Genomic DNA, 21,673 nt, shown 5'->3' on the forward strand with positions numbered 1-21,673 from the left:
TCAAATTCACTCCACACATCAATATATTTCAGATCATTCCTCCTGTATGATCTATGCACTGATTCATTCACTATCATGGCCCTCCTCAACTCTCCCTCCTAGACTCATCAATTTCCTGCAAACCAATACCATCAATATGATACACCATATGCAACCTTTTCAACCCAAAGTGCATAATCTTACATTTTGCAATAGTAAATTGACAATCAATATCTTTTGCCCATAATGTCAATTTATTTAAATCATCCTGCATGATATCTACATCACCTTTATCAACTATTGCTCTTCCCAGTTTTGCATCATCAGCAAACAACTGAATATCTCCTCTAAAATCTTTCCCTATGTCATTGATATACAAATTAAAGAACAGCATCCCTAGTACCGAACCCTGAGATACTCCACTAGTTACCATCATGCTGTTGGACTCCATTCCATCATATCCATTCCCATCCTCTTCAGTTTGTGTAATAGTTTTCCATGTAGTATTCTATCAAATGCCTTGGCAAACTCGAGCAGTATCATGGTGTAGCCATTACCTTTGTACAATTCTGCTGTCACTTTATTACAAAATGTGGATAAGTTACTAAGACAGGACCTACCCTTTACAAAGCCATGCTGCCCACTATAGGATACTGCATTCCGATCCACCGAACTGTTGTATTTTACTTTTAACCAACTTTTCTCAATACTTTATCAACTACTCCTGACATATTAATTGATATGTAGTTTGCTACCTCTATCTTGGAACCATCTTTATGCAATGATACTATCTTATCCTCTTTCAACTCCCATGGAATCCTGCCAGAGCTCAGACTTAGATTGAATAACTTTGTCAGAGGCAATGCCAATTCTCTTTCACATTGCTGTAGTACATGAGCTCATATGCCATCCAGTCCCACTGCTATGTTCATATTCATACTTTTTAATATGCTGAACACTTCCTATTCATCTACCTCAATGTTGATATGCATCTCTGTAACATCAGCAACTGTAAAACCACCAGCTGGATGGTGGTTTTACACCTTTGCAAAATGATCACTCAGCAACTCAAATATTTCTTTTGGTTCAGTCACCTTCCTACTATGAGCATTGTATAAAGTCGTTCTACCATAGTCATTTTCTCTCTTACTTGCTATATATAAAGAAAAAAATTCATTTTGGATTTACTTTGGCTTGTTTGGCTAATTCTCTCTCATAGTTTGATTTGGCCTTCCTTACCATACTAGTCACCCTTCTTGCTTGCACTTTGTATTGCTCATGAGTATGCTGATCACTTTTTTCTTTATATTTCCTCCACGATGTTTTCTTTTTTTGCAGTTCTTGCTTTATATCCCCCACTCATCCACTTAATTCCAACTGGTTTATCTTCCAAATCTCAAGCAATCTCTGACCACTTGCCATGCACTACTGACATTCTTGACAGAAGAGGTTATTCAACTAATGAGTGTCCATTTTGCTAAAAACTATCAACACTGAGTTCATTGCTACCTTTTCTGAAGAAACTGAGGTGTATGAATAGGAGGTATTAGAGCTTTTGCACAAAGTAAATAAGAATTCAGCAATAGGGACTGATGGGATATCAGCATGCTAAAAGAGTGTTCAGCTGAACTGGCTATTCCCTTGCCCAGGCTGAATATTTGAGAACAGGGAAGATCCCACAGGAATGAAAAGAATGTATGGTAATCGCATTGCACAAGGGTGGTGCAAAGACCAATATATCCCACTATCGACCAATCAGTATCTCAGGAGTGGTAGTGAAGGCTTTGGAAAAACTGGTTACGGCTTGCACATGGATTGAGAGTGAATCTCTACTTTGTGCTGAAGGGAAGGTCATGTTTTAGCAACTTGCTCACAATCTATATAATGTTACCATTGAATTAGACAAGGGGGAATGGATATACCATGATACTTTTGGATTTTGCTAAGACTTGACAGAATACAGCATGGAAGTCTGTTACATAAATTGGAGAATATGAGTTTGGATTATAAAATATTAGTGTGGATAACAGGATGGCTGACTGACAGTTATCAAAAAGTGGTATATGGGGGATGTGAGTCTGCAAGATTTAAGGTAACTAGTGGTGTACCACAAGGATCAGTGCTTGGTCCATTGTTATTGAATCTATACATTAATGATATTGGGAAGGATTTGACAGGTAACATGCAGCTATTTGCTGATGATGCAAAGATAAGTATGGTAATTAGGAATGTTAGGAATGTTGCTGATATGAAGTACTTGCAGAATGATTTGAATTTTCTGATTGTGTGCATGGGAAAATGGATATCAGTTCAATGTCAGTAAATGTAAATCATGCACTTTGGGATGATTAGATATTCATTGTCATATTACATTGGTGGGATTATGCTAGAAGAAACTGAAATAGCTAGGGATCTTGGAGTGTTAGAAGATAGCAAGTTGAAGTTCATAGCATGTAGCAAAGATTGCAAATACAACTCAAAAGATAATTGCAATACTGAAACGAGCTTTAATATGTAAAGATTAGGATGTCATTTTGCCTATTAACAAAGCCTTGATAAGACCTCACTTGGACTATTGTGCACAGGTATGGTCTCTTGGTTTCTGTTGTGATTCTGATGCAGTGCAGAGAGTGCAAAGGAGATTGTTAAAAGTGATATCAGGATTATGGAATACTGATTATGAAGACAGATTGAGAATTTGTAGACTGCAGACACTAGCACACAGGAGAAAAAAAGGGTAATATGATTGAGACTTACAAACTTCTGAAAGGATTATACAGGATTTTGGGGTGAAAAGATTAGCAGCAGTATACCACATTGGAGGAACTGTACTCCAAGAGATTGATGAGGCCAGGGACTTGGGAGTGTTGGTGGATAGGGAGATGAAGTTTAGGGGGGGCACATTGCAAAAGTAGCTAAATCAGCTCATCAACTCACTTGGTTGTTGAAAAATACCTTGACGAGCAGAGACAAGCAAGTTATTGTACCTCTGTACCGAGCCTTGATAAGACCTCATCTCGACTACTGTGCCCAGATTTGGTCACCTCGGTTCCTTCTTGATGGGGAGGAGGTGGAGAGGATCCAGAGGCGAGTGACTAAGATGATAACAGGCCTATGGAATGAACCATATGAGAATAGGTTGAAGATTGTGGGTTGCAGAAACTAGTTGATAGGCAGATGAGGGGAGATATGATTGAGACATTCAAATTGCTAAAGGGATTCTATAGGATTAATTCAGAGGATATTTTTAAGATCAGGACTGGTGGTGGGAGAACTAGGGGACACCTATGGAAGCTGGGCAAGAGTGTGGTTAGCAGTGGTTTAGAGCTGGGTTCTTTACTTTTAGAGTGGTAAATGAGTGGAATTAGCTGCCAGAGTCTGTTGTGGGTGCTATGACGGTGAATGAGTTCAAGACAAGGTATGATAGATACTGTGAGAATGTAATCGCATAGTTGTGTGGACATGATGTTTAGGGCCTCCCTCGATTGAGTCTAAGGACTCCTGGAGTCGCCCGAAATAATAATAATAATAATAATAAGGGGTGCTTAAGGGTCAAAGCTGTATAACTGAGAGGAGACATCCACATAGCCTTTAAAGGAATGCAGAGAACCGACCAGGGCTTCTGACCTAATGTCCAATCCACACCTTCTCGTGGTGCACCCTGTTGGGTATCTGCTTTGATACTGAACGAACGAGGATCGGCTAGCAATTTGGGATTTAGCCGAACAAATTGTATTCTTATTGGTTAAACCAAAATAAAAAAAATGATGGTACAACATGACAAAATTTCATGCCGGCTGGGGCATCGCCCGGTTAAACAAGGCCCCTGTTGTTTTCGCCAGGGAACCAGGGCGAACAGCGAAAAGTCAGCTATTGGAACAAATCTGAAAACAAACCCCAACTCAACATCACCAGAGTTAAAGATACTGAACGAACGAGGATCGGCTAGCAATTTGGGATTTAGCCGAACAAATTGTATTCTTATTGGTTAAACCAAAATAAAGAATGATGGCATGACACGACAAAATTTCATGCCGTCTGGGGCGTCGCCTGGTTAAACAAGGCCCCCGTTGTTTTCACCAGGGCGAACAGCGACAAGTCAGCTACTGGAACAAATCTGAAAACAGACCCCAACTCAACATCACCAGAGTTAAAGATTGGTACTATCAACATAAGAAGCCTGAATGGCAAAGAAATGGAGCTAGCTGAGGAATTAGATAAGTACCAGATCGACATAATAGGGGTGACTGAAAAAAAAAAGACCAAAACTGGTGAGATCTTTCTGAGCAATAAATACAAAATGTTATATTCAGGCAATGACAATCAAGGAAAAGAAGTAGTAGCCATAGTATTCAACAGAAAATACGAGGCTAATCTTCTTGAATGGCAGTCAGTCTCAAGTAGAGTAATGTGGGCAAATATGAGAATGGGGAACTGGACAATGAGACTTATTTGTGCCTATGGTCCCACAGAAGGTTCTACTAAGGTAGTAGTGGAGGAATTTTTTGAGGCTTTAGAAAAAGCAACTGACACAATGAAAAAGGAAAAGTTGGTCCTTGTTGGGGATCTAAATAGCAGAGTAGGAAATGATTGCGAGACATACAAAAATATTTTGGGAAAATTTGGAGAAAAGAGCAAAGCTAATAATAATGGCAAATATCTGTTGGATTTCTGCTCAGGACATGGACTGGTTATTACTAACACCATGTTCCAACATAAAAATGTGCACAAATTCACATGGAGAGAAGAGGCAAGGAATAAGAAAAGTCTCACTGACTATGTTATTGTTGATAGTGATGTTTTCTCCCTGGTGCAGGACACCAGAGTGTACAGAGGATTTGAAATTGGAAGTGATCACTATTTAGTCTTGAGCAGGATAAAATTGAATTTCATATTGAAAAGAATAACATGTAAGAAAGTTTTAAAGCAAATAAAAGTTGAGCAGCTCTCAGATGTGAACTGTAGACTAAAATACAGAAAGATTATTGAAAAGAAAATGAAAGAGTTTGAGAACAGGAATCAAACCTTGGAGATTCAGTGGCAAACTCTGAAGAAAACATTGATTGATTCTGCCAGAGAGGCATGCGGTGAGGTTGTGTGCAAGGATAAAAAAATCAGAACTCCCTGATGGACACAGGAAGTTAAACAGGCAATGAAGGAAAAGAAGAAAGCATATCAAAAGTTCCTGGCAAATAATTCAGCTTTCACTCTTACAGAATACAGAGACAAATGTAAGAAAGCTAAACAGTGTGTAAAACTAGCTAAACAAAAGTCGTGGGAGGACTTTGGCAAGAATATAGAAAATAAATATCAAGAAGGTGGCAAAATATTCTGGAGGTTATTGAAGAAGTTTAGGAATGGATCATAGAGTGCAGATGATCCATTCCTAAACTTCTTCAACAAAAGAAGTTTAGGAATGGATCATAAAAGGAATTAGAGATGATAAAGGTGACATGAAAACAGGAGAAAAAGATATCCTTGAAGTATGGAGTAATTACTTTGAAAAACTGCTAAATGAAACAAGCAGTGATGACAGCACAGTGATAAAAAACACTGACCAGGCATGCAGTCAGGATTACATATCCATACTTGAAGTAGAAAAAGCCATCAAAGTCTTGAAATGTGGAAAGGCAGCAGGAGTAGATGATATTCGACCAGAAATGCTGAAGTATGGTGGTATAAGAGTCTTGCAGTGGCTGCACTTCATAGTTCAGAAAGCCTGGACAGAGGGACGAATTCCCGATGATTGGAGTAGAGCTCTCATAGTACCCATATATAAAAAGGGAAATAAAACTGAATGTGAGAATTACAGAGGTATTTCCCTACTGAGTGTTCTGGTAAGATCTATGCAAGTATACTTGAGAAACGGTTGAGAAGAATTGTGGAAGAAAAGCTTGGTGAAGAACAAGCTGGATTCAGGCCAAATAGAGGCTGTCAGGATCAGATCTTCACTTTACGACAAATAGTCGAGAAAGCATGGGAATATAACAAAGATCTGTATTTAAGTTTTGTCGATTTGGAAAAGGCATATGACAAGGTGCCAAGAGAGAAGCTATTCAATATGCTGCAGTTATATGGTGTCAATGGGGCATTATATCAAGCAATACTTAGTCTTTATTTGAGTTGTAAGTCAGCAGTTAGAATTGAAGGAAGTACAGGAAGATGGTTTAATGTTAAATCTGGTGTGAGACAAGGATGTACATTATCCCCTCTGTTATTCATTATCTATATGGATCACATTATGAAGTAATGTAGTATTAAATCTGATATCAAAATTGGAGATGTTAATGTCAGCTCTTTGCTTTATGCGGATGATGTTATATTTCTAAATAAATCTGCTACAGATCTGCAAGATTCCCTGACTAAATTGAATAGCTGTTGTAATAGATATGGTATGAAGGTCAGCAATAAAAAGACAAAGACAATGAAAATAGCCAGAATCATTGAAAATGTCAACTGTGTTGTGAATGGAGAACCTGTGGAACAAGGAAAACATTTCAGCTACTTAGGCACAATTTTTACTGAAGATGGTAAACTAAATATAGAAATAGACAACAGAATCAGCAAAGCTGGTATCGTGGGAAGTCAATTGAATAAATTCATATTGAATAAGAAAGAAATTAGTCGGAACACTAAATTAGCTGTATACAAGACAGTGTTCAAACCAATTTTAACTTATGGATCTGAGAGCTGGGTCAGAAGTAAAACACTTGACCAAAGACTAGAGACCGCAGATATGAGAGTCCTGAGAAAGATTAGAGGCGTGAACAGATGGCATCAATGGCAATATCATATTAAAAATGAGGATATTAGGAAAGAACTTGACATTGCCAGTATCCAGGAATGCGTTAGCAGAGCTAATCTCAGGTGGTATGGTTACTTAAATAGAATGGGAGAGGAAAGATTAGCAAAACAAGTGTTCTCTGCCAGGTTGGCAGGAAAACGACCCAGAGGAAGACCAAGATATAGGTGGATTGATACGGTACAAAGTGCCTTAGACGATAGAAATATAAGATCTGATAATGTTGGAGTCTTGACAAGTAACAGACTGATTGGGAGGAATATTGTAGATAGGAAGTTAGTAATGATATAATTTTTTCATGTAGTACTATCATATCCTGTACACCCCTTGTGGGTACATGGCAGGAATTTGATGATAATGATGATGAAATTTTTCAATTTATGGAAGGTGGGGAAAGGACAGGAGGGCATCCTTGGAAGCTGAGAATGAAGGCCGCCAAGAAGGGTGTGAGGGCTAGATTTTTCTCTCAGAGGGTGGTGCATGATTGGAATGGATTGTCATAGGATATGTGCAAGCAGTGTGAATCAATTCAAGATAAGTGTGATAACTAGTGTGGAGCATGTGGACTCCCTCAATGAGTCCCTGACTCCCTTTAGGTCTCTCTTAATAACAATAATAATAACATATACAAAACTATATTGAAAGTAAGATTAGCATGCAAGATGCGTATTAAGTAATACATTTTAAAACCAAAAATCAGGCATTGCTTTGATGCACGACATATGGCTGTTGGTGTTTTGGGATCTTTTTGTTTGTCTATGGCGGATGAGATTTCTGAAGGAAAAAAAAGCCCATACCTGAGCTTTCTTAAGCCACCATTTTTAACCATTTAAGATATTAAAAACAAAATTTAAAATACTCTTTCTTTTAGGGTTACACAGTGATCAGCATTCATATTTACGAATTTAGGGACACAAAACACACGTGTTGAAATGATTATTTTACTTATTTTTAATAAAATAACACTTGACATTTAGACCCCTGTATTGAGGTCATCATCAGAAAGATACATATGTATAGGAAACCAAGCTACATTCTCTTCTATACAGGTAAATTAAATCTACGCTGTTAATTGATCTTTTTCTTAGCCAGACCTCTAGTGATAAAAAAAATAAATAAATAAAATAAAATAAACAGAAAACTACAATAAACTCTGCTAAAGTCCTCCTGTACTAAGATTCTTCTAGATTTGTACAGTTCAAGTTGCTATTGAATGTCAAGGGAAAAAAAAAACACTTCACCAAGTCCTTGCATTGAGATTTTTCTTTGGCTTGTTCTGGTTGCTATAAAGGTTGCAAATGGGTCCTCCACACTCTTGGAATGGTTAGACCAAGGGTAGCCAAACTTTTTTGCCTGTCGACCCCTTCAAGAGTTTCTTGACTTTTTATCGACCCCTTCTATTTTACTATTACGTAATTATAATAGGATAAGCAAAAAAGACGCTTGTTGGTAAATACGTCATTTTGGCCTCCATAACTATTTTCATGACCTTGCTCTATCTTACAGGTCCTATTCATGTCACTGTTCCCACGATTCACTCTTAAATGTGTTGTCATTCAGGAGTTAACTGAATTAAATATTACCCGTACAATGATGTCTTATATTTTTCTATCTGAGCCTGAATCGGCCCCTAACAATGTTATATCAACCCCTGGGGGTCGATATCGACCACTTTGGCAACCACTGGGTTAGACCATAATTTTTGTTCAGATCTGGATTATGTTTGAGCATTTCACATGCTTCTTTAAATTTCCTCTCGAAACAGGTTTTGGTGCGGTGTAGGGACTTGGTACCTTTCCAATCAATTCTGTGGTATGTTTGGAGTGTGTGGTCTGAAAGGCCAGTTTTTCCAAAATGGAGGTATTTAATGTGTTGTTTGTGTTCATCCTTCCTAATTGGGATGGTTCGCCCTGTTTCCACTATATATGGTAGGTTACATGTGCATTGTATTTTGTAACCTCTGGGTGGGCTAGGTGTGGAAGAGGATCTTTTGAAGAAGAAGTAGGTGTCTTAATTTTGTCAGGGGTTTAAAAGTGGTTTTGATGTTGTATTTGTGTAGTGTTCTGTCTATTTTTCAGAAATGCCTCTAACATAAGGTATGGCAATAGTATTCTTGAAATCGTTTTTGTTTTTAGTGGTATCTCTGTGGAGGATCTTGTGAATAGTTTTGTTTACTGCATCCATTTTTTATAAATGTATGGTTGATGATCTTGTATTCCTGGTTTAGAGCTTGTTCATTTGAACAAATAGTTTGAGCTCTGTGTTTAAGGTGCTTATGACCCCTAGTTTTTGTGTTTGGTGGTGGTAAGAATTTTTGTGTATGTACTGGCCTGTGTGTGTAGGTTTGCGGTAGACTGAGAAGGAGAGACAGCTTGAGGGAAGATGTGTGACGAGTGTGTCTAGGAATGGAAGAGAGTTGTTTTTTCTATTTCAATGGTGAACTGGATATGGTTGTGCTTTCACTTGGCTAAGGAATGTATTTAGTGCTTCGTGGCCATGGGGCCAAATGGCGAAAATTCATCGATGTATCTGAGCCAAATTTTGAGCTTTAGGCACGCTGACTCTAGAGCTCGTTGCTCAAAGTCTTCCATATAAAAGTTAGCTATTGGGGGGGGGGGGAGTGGTGAGCACATGGCTGTACCTTCTTTTTTGAAGGTAAAAATTGTTTTGCCACACAAAATATCCAGAGCAGAGTACGTGGGCAAAGAGGGGCCATGATGTCTTGTGGAAATATGTTCTGTAGGAGCAAGAAGTATCATTGATCAGGACGCTGGTGAAAAGGGAAGTTACGTCGAAGCTGACTAATATGTCCTATACACATGTATCTTTCTGATGATGACCTAATACAGGGGTCAAAACGTCAAGTGTTATTTTATTAATAATAAGTAAAATAATCATTTAACACGTGTGTTTTGTACCCCTAAATTCATAAATATGAAAATTAAAAATATTTCATACAATGATATGATTACCACAAGAGAACTGTTACCACTCACCTTTACTGAATAATCCATATCTGATGCATCAGTGATGCTAGAACTGGTAAAGTTGATTTCTGCATGTGGAGTAAGCTGTCGGCATATTGGACATCTTATCGAAAAGTTTTTCACTCCAACTGAGTAATCAGTTATTAAAATTCGGATACATTCTATACAGAAACTGTGTCCACACTGCATTACACTCCACTGAAATTTAAAAACACTATATAAAATTTGGTTCTTAATACTTCAGACATTCTGGCATTCTGATATAAAAACATCATTAAAGAATAGGAACTATGAAAATAAACATCTGAAATGAATACAGTTTATTGACAGTATTTTTTATAACACTTCTGGTATAATTTTTAATAGTTATTTTCAGATATGTTTATGCAACATGCATCATTTATCAAAATTTCCTAGATGGACTGCATTTTGCTGACAATGTGGGGGCTTAGCTTATAATAATTCTATTGTAAATGAAAATAAGAAAATTAATAGACACTAAAAACAGCATTTCTGATTCTATACGCATCAAGAAATGTGACAGGTTTTTCTTTTTGGGGGGAAAGGTCAATTCTCTCTGCTAATTTCCAAAACTCAAGTTATAAATTACCAGAGGTGGACATAAAAAAATACACTGAAGTGCATTTGAAAACCAGTACATGTACTTGAAACACATTTTTAGTGCTTTGTGCAAACGTAAAGATTACACTGCACACCACAACCCTCGCCCCCAGTTCTTTATTCCTGGATTTTACAGAAAATCAGCCTAGTATCTGATTTTCTGCATGCAAATGCTTTCTTATCTGCTTACCCATATGAAAATTTTACAAATACAGGTAACTCTGTTTCAAAGGAATAGTTCTGTTAAAAAAGAAAACTTGTTAATTATGATTTAAATAAATGATATGATGATTTAAATAAATTAGCATTGTAGGCAAAGGATAATGATTGTCAATTTAATGTTGCAAAATGTATGGTTATGCACTTAGGTTGAAAAGATTGCATATGGTGTATCATATTGATGGTATTGGATTACACGAAATTGATGAAGCTAGGGAACGCGAGATAATGATGGACAAAGAGTTGAAGTTCAAATGACATATTGCAAAAGTTGGTAAAATAGCTTAACAAATTACTTGGATGCTGAAAAACACACTAACAAGTAAAGATAAGGAAGATATCCCTCTTTATAAGGCTACAATTCAGCCTATGATTCTTGACTACTGCACACAGATTTGGTCACCTGAGTTTCTTGGAGACCAGGAGATGGCAGAGAGGAATCAGAGACGAGTGACCAAGATAGTGACAGGTCTGTGGAATACTCCCTACAAGGAGAGGTTGAAGGTTTGTGGATTGTAAAGTTTATTTTATAGGAGGAAAAGAGGAGACATGATAGAAACTTTTACGATATTAAATGGGTTTTATAAAATTCATAGAAGTAAAATTTTTCAATATATGACAAATAGTCTGAGAATAGGACCTTCTGTGGAAGTTGTGTAAGAGTGTGGTTAGTTTGTTTGGTGGGGGGGGGGGTGCAGACCAGATTGTTTGTATGGAGAGTGGTGAGTGAGTGGAATGGTTCCAGCATTGGTTGTGAGTTCCCTGATAATGAATGGATTCAAGCAGCAGTATGATAGGATTTGTGTGTATGATGGTTCATTTGGGTCTCCTGCAATGAGTCTCTGGACTCCATGGAGATGACAGAAAATAATAATAATAATCACAGTGAATTTCATTTAAAACATCACGAAACTAACTTCTGCTAAGACTTTTCTTTTAGAAGAGTGTTATAGTGAGAATAGTTAACTATAGCAGGATAAATAATTAATTACAGTGTTCTACAGGACTAATAATGTCTAGTGGCATTACTATCCATTTAGAACACTGCCATATATATATAATAAAATCTAATATTTAATAACATTTAATCATTTTCAAGCAATGGCCACTATCAATCCTATCTGTTATTGAACAACAAAATGCTCCCTTTATTAGATGGAAAACTGAATAAATATTTCTTACTTATGGATAGAGTGTAATTAATGAGATACTGTTTAAATAATCGATATTTATTACAAATTATACATTTTAGTGCGAAATAATGTTAACAAGAATAACAACAAGAACAGCCAGAAATGCTTTTGTTAATTTTAAATAGGGCACATGGTCTCCATTAACAGCCAAAACAGCAGTACATTTTGATTGTATGGACCGGATAAGATGATCGAACAGTTCTCGTGGGCTATTTCTCCACTCTTCTGTGAGAGCAATTTCGAGCGCTCTTGAAGCGATCATGGCACCAGTCGAGCAGAAACGCACCTACCTAAAGCATTCCAGGCATGTTTGATTGGATTGGCATGTTCTTCTGGCAAGTAATGACAATTACTGATCATCACTTGGAGTTGTTGATGATAGGTGACCTTAACCTTGTCTTTGGCAAACATTTCCCGTATCCAGAAAGTGATTCCAAACTCGCAAAATTATGCTTTGAGATACACGACACACTTTAGCGACAACTTGCTGTGTTTGTTCAACTTCTAATCGATCAATGGTTCTCCAGGTCATGGATTCTGGGATATCATGTTGCTCATGTGAGCAAGTTACTCAAACATGACTTTCCCTTAGTAAACCCATAAAGATTTTCTGTCAACCCATTTCTCTGTATGTGATCTCTTACCAACATTTCCAAAATCCTCACCACCACTTCAGAGGTATTGATAAGTCTATAGTTAGAAACATCAGTCTTTCCACCACCTCTGAGCAATGGGATTATCATACATTTCTTCCATTCTGGTAGGACCTTCTCTGTGCTGAGGCTTAGATTATACAGAGAGGTCAAAGAAACAGCAAGTTCAGCTGAACACTCTTTTAGCATCCGTGCTCTATTTGTATGCATACATTGAGCTCTATGTTGCATACACAAGATTGATAGCTTTTATTAAAATGGGAACTCATTAAAACAATCTCTGTCACCTGCATACTCTACATTGAAGAGAGTTATTCTTTCGCATTCATTGTTTCTTTTATTTGGAACATAATGACAGAATTCTTCAGCTTGCAGAGCCAGTTTCTTTTCATACTCATGCTTAATTAGCCGATTTCATATGGTGGTAACAGGGTTTTTTCTCCTGGAAACTCAGGTTTTTCATCCTGCGTACAGACAAATCGGCCTTCAGAACACATGCAATTTATAGACAAAAAATACTATTGTTGGTGGTTATGATGGGCGATAGATGGCGTTGATGGTAGTAGTGTCGTAGTGGAGAGAATGAGATGTATCTAGCGAAGTAGAGTAGTGTGCCCTCCCACGATGAGTCCTTGGACTCCCTGGAGGTGTCACGTAGTAATAATAATAATTAGCTTTTTGTACATTTTTGTACAATATAGCTCGCTGGGGGGGGGGGGGCACTTTTAGGACTCTAGGAACAAAAGTAGTTTTGACTCTTCCTTCATTTGCTTTTTGTAGTGCCTGCATGTATGTGTCATTGTTGTATGTTCCCATGAAGATGGCATTGTGACATTGCTGAAATGGAGGAGGTATTTATTAAAGTTTCTTTTATGTCTTTTAATATTGATGGAGATGATTCGTAGTAGAGGTTCGGTGTAGTGGTTGAGACAGTCGTAGGTGTCCTCCGGCGATGAGTCCTCGGACTCCTTGGAGGTGTCAGGAATAATAATAATAATAATAATATTATTTCCTGGTTTCTATTGAGGTTATTTCCTGTCCATAGGACTATATATCGAAGAGGATTATAGATGTAGAACCTTTAAAAAAGCTGCAGTAGTCCTACGGAGAAGAAATAACCTCAATAGAAACCAGGGAATAATATTAAAAGACATTTGGAAAAATCTATTAAATTCATTAAGTTTAGCACAAAGTTTCTTTTAATTAATATTCCAGTATATGTTGTAAATTCCTTAAATAATTTAATAGTCTTTTTGTACAGTAGTTTTAACTAATCTACCCTGCACCATATAGACATAACTGACATCATCACTGACATATAGAAGAGATGACATCATCCTTGTGTACACAAGGATGATGTCATCTCTTCTTAAGAATGTCTTGCTTAAATAAGGTCACACCATTTCACTCCACCTGTGTTTATTCTTCAGAACACTAGGAACACATTCTGGCATTACATTGCTGATAATGATAAATTTAATTTTAATATAAGGACAAATGTAACTCTTCTATTGCAGTATACACAAGGTAATATATATATATATATATATATATATATATATATATATATATATATATATATATATATATATATATATATATATATATATATATATATATATATACAGGGTGTTCGGGATAAATTTGACAGTTTCGTAAGGAAAAAGAAAATCTTTGTATCTATTAAATTTAATGAATTGACAAAAAAACATTACAGGCAGAGTTAATTACAATACTATCAACAAGATTTACTCAAAATAACCACCATTAGCATCGATCACAGCTTCAATTCTGCTTCGGAACCTCGAACAAGCTGATGCTACAGTCTCCCTGGGAAGGGCCGCAAAAACTGTTTTAATTTTATCCATTAACTGGGCTTTTGTATTACTGGAAGTGCGATTGGTGTCTTTTTCAACTGCGCCCCATACAAAATAATCCATGGGGTTAAGGTCTGGGGAGTTTGGAGGCCAAACATTTGGACTGGTGAAGTCGTAGAAATTTTCAGACAACCATTTTTGACTTTTCCCAGAGGTGTGGCAAGGGGCCGAATCCTGCTGCCATACATACGGCCTACCATTGGCTACCCTTGTTATCCAGGGCTTGACTACAGTTAGCAACTCCACGAACAAAGCCCGAATTCCAATGCCAGGGTTCTTCAACACCTGTTCCTGCAGATTTGCGAGGAATTCTGCTGTATGAACGCAATCAGATCGTCTGCTAGGGATCTTTCTTCTTGCTACATCCTCGTAGTCACCATTGCAAGTCTCTAGTTCATGCCTGATTGTTTTTACTGTATTCAGGGAGCATTGGGCAGCAGTCGTAATATCCTTATTTTGATGGCGGGCACGAATCATCGTGATACAAGTTATTCTCTTCCATGATTCAGGTGGGTTCCAGCTATCCATCCTTTCTGACATCTTGTATATGAATGAAGAAGGGTCCAAACTTTTAAATGAAGAGAAGTGTGTGTTAATACATGTAACTTACGGAAAAATATAATTAATTATAAATATGTCAAATTTATCCCGAACACCCTGTATATATATATATATATATATATATATATGTATAGTGCAATGGGTAAAAAAAAAAGGGGAAAAATTATCATTATTATATGAGAACTGCAAAACACGAATTTAGAAGTCTAAAAAAACTTTGAACAAAGTTTCCATTTTCCTGATGCAAATCAAAGATAATCTAGATGATCCTCTCTCCTTCCCAGTTGTCTACAGTATTCACCTATCAGTGTGGGATCCAGTGTTGGACAGAAAGAATATAACACCTAATAAGAAAAAGTATATTCAGTATGGAAAACCCAAAAGTAGACTAGAACAGCATGCTTTAAATAATGATCAATTCATTAGGTAGAAGAAGCCATACTAATACACACATGCTCCAATTTAAATCACTGTTCATGAATGTAGCCAAAGTTCTACAATTAACTGCAATAGAACTAATGGTGTGATCTTACACAAATTTTGGCACACACACCCTATCCTTTGGTCAACAGTAATTTTATTTTAATAAAATTACCCCAAGTAATAAAATTACTTGGGGTAATTTTATTTTGTTTTCACTGAGTGTCTATACTTTCTTTGATAATGCTAGCTTTAGCTGGTGAAACATCACTATGTAAATAATTAATTTAGTTAATAAATTATTTAATTTCAGTCCAGTTCTATATAGTTTTTTTTAATATAAAAAAACCTTAGCCCACCCATGGTACTAGGTACTTATGCACTATAGATTTCCAAACTTTTGTCGGTGTGAGTCACATAAAAAGTATATGGAACATAAAAAATAAAACATCTAGATTTTCAGAATAGGTTGCTGACATTTGGAAATCTAAGAAGGCTATGGAGAGTTTAGGTAGGTCTGTAAACTACTCAAATACTCCTGAGTAGGATGGCAATCATGGTGGAGAGATTACCATTGTATGGAATGACAACTGAGTCTCTACATTGAATGTTAGGATTTTGCCAGGGCAGAATCAAAAAAATAGTATCTTCTGGATGATGTTCCCATAATATTTTCAGGACAAAATGTGGTAAAGAGACTGAGGTTCCTCTTTTACCTTGTTTTCATCTTTTAAAATAAAGAATGTTGATTTGTTTTAGGCTGAGAATTATGCCTAATTTTGGGGAGGGGATGGTGAAGAGATGAAGCATGAAGATAGTGTAAAGTACAATGCATTTACAGAAGAGGTCCAGTGAAATGCCTTCTGGGTTGTTTTGAGACTAAAACATAAAGAAAAGTAGTTTACTGCACTGATGTGAATTGAATTCTTACATTGAACAAGATGAGTGAATGAGAAAAGTTTTTTTAAATCGAATATATTGTGTTTTCAATCTGTAACAAAATTGTCAACATATCTCCACCAGATGGCAATTTTGTGGAGGAATTGTTTTTCAGTTTTTCATAAAAAAAGATCAGAAGAAGGGGAAGAAAAGTGATTTCCCATGGCCAGATCAAAAAGTTGCTAATAAAAACAACTGTTCCATTTAATGAAGTTAGACCAAATGCAGTGCTGAAATAGTCTAATGGTATCTTCTGAGAAGAGTTCCTTGCTTAGGCTCACACCTCATCAATGGGAACACTGTGTAAAGAGAGGGTATATGCAGACTTACAAGGATGTAAGATGATGAGATGGAAATATCTGATAATTTCTATGCAGAATGGATGGAATTCTTAATGTAAGAGTCAGAGAGCTTAATGTAAATTTTAATAATCCAGAAATAAGGTATTTGCCTAATACATAGGTAAGTTTATAACATCAATGATGGGTCTCGAAGGAATGTGAATCTTAAGCAAACAATATACGGGGGGGGCTGGAAAGTTCAGATAAACATCTAGAACAAAAATTAATCAATTTTATGTCTTCTTATATATTCTAAAAAGAAAAAGAACAAATTATTACAATTTGAGGAGATATAGGGGTTAAAATCAATCGATTGTTTAGCCAGGAAGGCATTTTGTAAAGTTGTCTGCAAGGATAGATGACTGACTGACTTATGAAGTTAAAGAGGAAGTAATGGAAAAGAAGAAAACATTTCAAGTTCCTAGCAAGCAAGTAAATCAGCATGTGCCATTATAGAGCAGAGAGAGAAAAAAGAAAACAAAGCACTGTGCATAAGTAGCAAAAAAAATTCCGGGGAACGCTTTGGTAAGAATATAGAAGGTAAATATTGGAAGTGGGCAAAATATTCTGGAGGCTACTGAAAATACTAAGAATTAAATGAAAGCATAGTATAAAAGGAATCTGAGAGATGGAAAAAGTGACTTGAAAACCGAAGACAAAGATATTCTGTATGTCTGGAGAATGTACTTTGAAACATTGCTAAATGAAACAAGAAATGACAGAATTGTGAATGAAAAAATTCAAGAGGAATGCAATCAGAAGTATATATCAACATCTGAGGTAGAAAAAGTGATCAAATGTGGCAGAAATACTTGAATATGCAGGTATGAAAGTTTTAAAGTGGCTGCACTGCATAATTCTGAAAGCCTGATCAAGAAGTCAAATTCTAGATGATTCAAATAGAGCTATCATACCCAACTACAAAAAAAAAAGAAATGAAACTAAATGTAGAATTACAGAAGAATTATCCTACTGAGTGTTCTGGTAAGATTTATACAAACAAACTTGAGAGGAGGTTAAGAAAAAGTGTGGCAGGGACTTTTAGAAGAACAAAAAACAACTGAATATAGGTTCAAGCCAGATAGAGATTGTCAGGATATGATTTTTACTTTCAAACAGTCTGAAAGTGAAAACTTGATCCTAGGAATCATGAGATTATAACAAGGTATATTTAAACTCATGTTCTTGTTTAAGGGAAAAAAAAAAAACAGATGTCTAAAGCTAATAATTAACTAAATTTATTTAGTTGGTTAGTTATTATTCTAATAACTAACCAACTATTATTAATTATTCTAATAAGCTAATTTAGCTAAGTAGATTAATAAGTCAAAGTAATATGCCTCCTTGGCTATCAAGACATCTTCACAGCCACAAAGAAATAAATTGAGCCAATGCATGCAGGCATACTAATAGGAAGGCAAACACAGACATTGTAAAAGGTGACCCCCCCCATAGTCCTAACTGGTATGTTCTATGGGTAAAGTAATGCACATTATAAATATTATTATTATCTAACCTCCATGGAGTCAGAGCCTCATCATGGGAGGTATACACTATTGCACTCATCCAATCATGCCTTAAACTGATTCAATGTGTCTACATTCTCAACACACGAAGGAAATGCCTTCCATTCACCAACCACTCTCCATGCAAAGAACCTTCTTATTCCTCTGCTCACACCTTATACAGTTTCCAGCAATGGCCACTTGTTCTACACCCCCCCCCCCTATCTATGAAAAATCTCTTCCATGTCAACCTGATAACAATCTCTGACTACCTTATATATTTCAATCATATATATACCCCCCCCCCTTCCTCCTATTCATGAGTCTTTGCAACTCACATTCTCTCAATCAGTCCTCGTACTCCACAGTCTCAATCTGTCCACATTCTAAAGACCGCTGACCACCTTTGTGAACCTTCTCTGCACCCTTTCTGATATATCCTTGTCACTATGAAAAATCCACAACCAAAGCATTGCACAATAATCCATATGAGGCCTAATCAAGGCCTTAGACAATAGCATCATGGCCTGTCTATTTCTGCATGTCAGGGTCCTCCACATCATTGCCATTATCTGATGTGACATCTTCACAACTTGTGAAATGTGACTCCTGAATTTCTGGTCCTTGTTCACCATCACTCCTAGATCTCTCATCTACTCTACTTCCTTTAAAGTTTCCCAACCAAGTATATACTTTGCATCCTATCGTTGCTTACTAAATTTCAAAACCTTATACTTTGCAACATTGAAATGACAGTTCCACTTACCTGCCCATTCATGCAATCTATTCAAGTCTTCCTGTAAGACATAACATCCGCTTGACTCTGCATTGCTCTCCCCAATTCTGCATCACCTGCATATCACTAGTTAAATCCATCCCATTATCATTAGTATACAAATTGAACAACAATGGTCCCAAAACTGGCCCCTGCAGCACACCACTAATAACCTTCCTCTTTCGGGATACTGCACCCCATATACAACTTTCTGATACTCTGACAGCCAGTCACTGATCCAACTCAGAAGTCTGTTATCCAATCTCATCTGTTTCAATTTATTTAACAGTTTGTCGTGTAGCAGTCTATCAAAAGCCTTTACAAAATATTTGTACACCACTGTATATGCATCTCCCTTGTCCAAGGTATTTGTCACCTCGTTATAGTACATAAGTAAGTTAATATAACATGATCTCCCTTTAGCAAACCCATGCTGATAACCACAGGGAATTCTGCTCTTTTCAATCCATTTCTGTATTATCCTACTTCTCACCAATCTCTCCAGTACCTTCACCATAACCCCAGATATACAGATTTGTCCTATAATTTGAAGCTACAGCCTTATCACCACCTTTTATGCAGTGGAACAATTTTACCCTCCTTCCACTCCTTTGGAACCTATCCTGTTGTAAGAACTTATTAAACAGGCATGCCAATGCAACTGCCAATTCCCTGGAACATCCCTTTAAGATATGTGTGATATTTAATCAAATCCTATCACCTTATTGATATCAAAGTTATTTATTTCCTCAAATACCTCTTGTTCACTCACAATTAAGCCATCCTCTCCTATGTCCTCCACACTTAACTCTACATATTTCCAGAAGTCTCAAAATTATGGTCTCCCAGATTTTTGGCAATGTAATGTAATGCAGCTAAAAAAGTTTGGGTAAGGCTGTAGTGCTATGGTGGATTCCAGAAATAGTCTCTCTAATGGCAGTCTGTTTCTGTATTGGAGAGAGGTTCCCCTAACTGATCCAGTGATCTGTATCCATAAGCATAGTCTGCCCACCCTGGAACAATAATCCATATGAGGCCTAATCAAGGCCTTAGACATCATGGCCTCTCTATTTAGAATAGAAGATAGAATTAAACAACTGTAATGCAGATGAAAGAGATATTTTCTGTGTTCTTCTATATGGATATTAGTAGTTTTTCTGTTTGTCTGAAGTATTTAAGCTTGCTGGAGCAAGGGATACTGTAAATCCCAGGATGGTCCAGATGGTGGAAGGGATCTGTTGGTGAGTAGATAAGGGTAGCTAAATTTTGGTAATGCCTAAAAGGGGAGGGGGAGATCTATATGCTTTTTCTTAAAAAAAATGCATGTAGTTTTTTCTGAGTTGCCCTGGATGTAGAGGATAGCAATGGATTTTTTTTTCGGGGGGGGCAGAGAACTCTGTTGATTTCGTTAAAGGGGAAGGGATTGGTCAGATAGCAGAGATAGCAGATGGTTCTATCTCTGTTTACTGAAGTTTAAAATTGGTTTGAATACTGTCTTGCATACAGCTAGTTTCATATTTTAACTAATTCCTCTCTTATTCCATATAAATAAATTTATTCAGTTCCCCTACCATACCAGCTGTGCTTACTGCATAGCCAGTATGGTAAGGAGTCAACTGAATAAATGATTATATGCTTTTATGTTTATATGCATAGCACACATGGTATGCACACCTATGTTATGCTTATGTTGTCTACTTCCATATATAATTTGCCATTTTCACTCAAAACTGTGCCTACATTGGTTCTCCACTCAGGATACAGCTGCGTGGAGAATCAATATACAAAATTGAATATTTTCAATGTTCTCACCTATATCTTTTCATATCTTTTTTTAAAAAAATTTTTATTATTGATTTTCAAATGAAATTTGTGATCGCAAATATACATTAAGGAGTCCTTCAGATTAGTACAGGCGCATGAAACGCAAGCTGGGGAGCCTCACTCTCTATGGGGGGGGCACATTTTAAAACCTTACTCCTCACAAAGAACAATAAAAAAACAGCATAGTTAGAGTTGCAAAATAAAATACTTATTTTTAATATTACATTCATAATATAAAAACTAGAGGCTGCTGAAAAATTTGTGAGGCCTCCTGCTTCCATTTGAAATACATTGTTCTTTCCTTAGAATATAAAACTAACAGGAACTCCTGTATTCCATAAAATTCATGTAAGCATACCATTTCTTTGCTGGATGTATATACACGTCCAGCAAACCTGGATAATATTCTGTGCACCTGCTGAAAGAACATGGATAAGAAGTGTAGTTTGACCGTCATGTCTATTAGAAGGGGCAATAATCCTTCACGCTGAAAAGAACACTTAACTAGATTACTTGGCGTACATAGTAGCTACGTTCAGTTGCCTACAGCAAGAAACGCAGTTGCTTGCTGTTTGCTCGGTAACCGGAATCTAATTATATCAGGCTAAATACCTATGAGTTATATTCATTTTGCTGCTTGTTTTTATCATATAATTATAGTTTTTAATGCAAGTGCAAAATAAGAAATCCTTTCATGCTTTCTTCACTTCATATTGTATCACTTTGGAAGACCAATGTCACTATCAATTTTTTTGCTAATTATTTTTTAATCGCCAATACATTTTAAAATTGTCCCAGAACTTGACTGAAGATAATTATTTTTGTCAAACAATTATTTTATAAATTCATGAAAATCCTAATCTAAAAATGAATACAGCCTCCATCTGTTCCAAATTAAATTTTCTTTTTTATTCATAATCTTAGTTCGAAGGTTAGTTCACAGATTGCGCGAAGGTTCGCACTTTTAAATTTTGCTT

At 36.5% G+C, this 21,673-nt stretch overlaps 1 protein-coding gene across 2 annotated transcripts in view; it reads right to left on the reverse strand.

The window, feature by feature from the left end:
• Nucleotides 1-21,673, reverse strand: part of LOC150104679 (E3 ubiquitin-protein ligase SHPRH) — a 674,750-nt gene that overhangs the window by 78,615 nt on the left and 574,462 nt on the right. For both annotated transcript variants that reach the window (XM_090395874.1, XM_090395873.1), the window contains one exon: nucleotides 9,778-9,966. In XM_090395874.1, coding sequence (XP_090252000.1) covers nucleotides 9,778-9,966 — 189 coding nt within the window. The remainder of the gene's footprint in view (nucleotides 1-9,777; nucleotides 9,967-21,673) is intronic.

Source organism: Typopeltis vanoorti, chromosome 7, assembly GCF_054136105.1.
Source record: "Typopeltis vanoorti isolate ZY-2024b chromosome 7, IOZ_Tvanoo_1.0, whole genome shotgun sequence".
Lineage (NCBI taxonomy): Eukaryota > Metazoa > Arthropoda > Arachnida > Uropygi > Thelyphonidae > Typopeltis > Typopeltis vanoorti.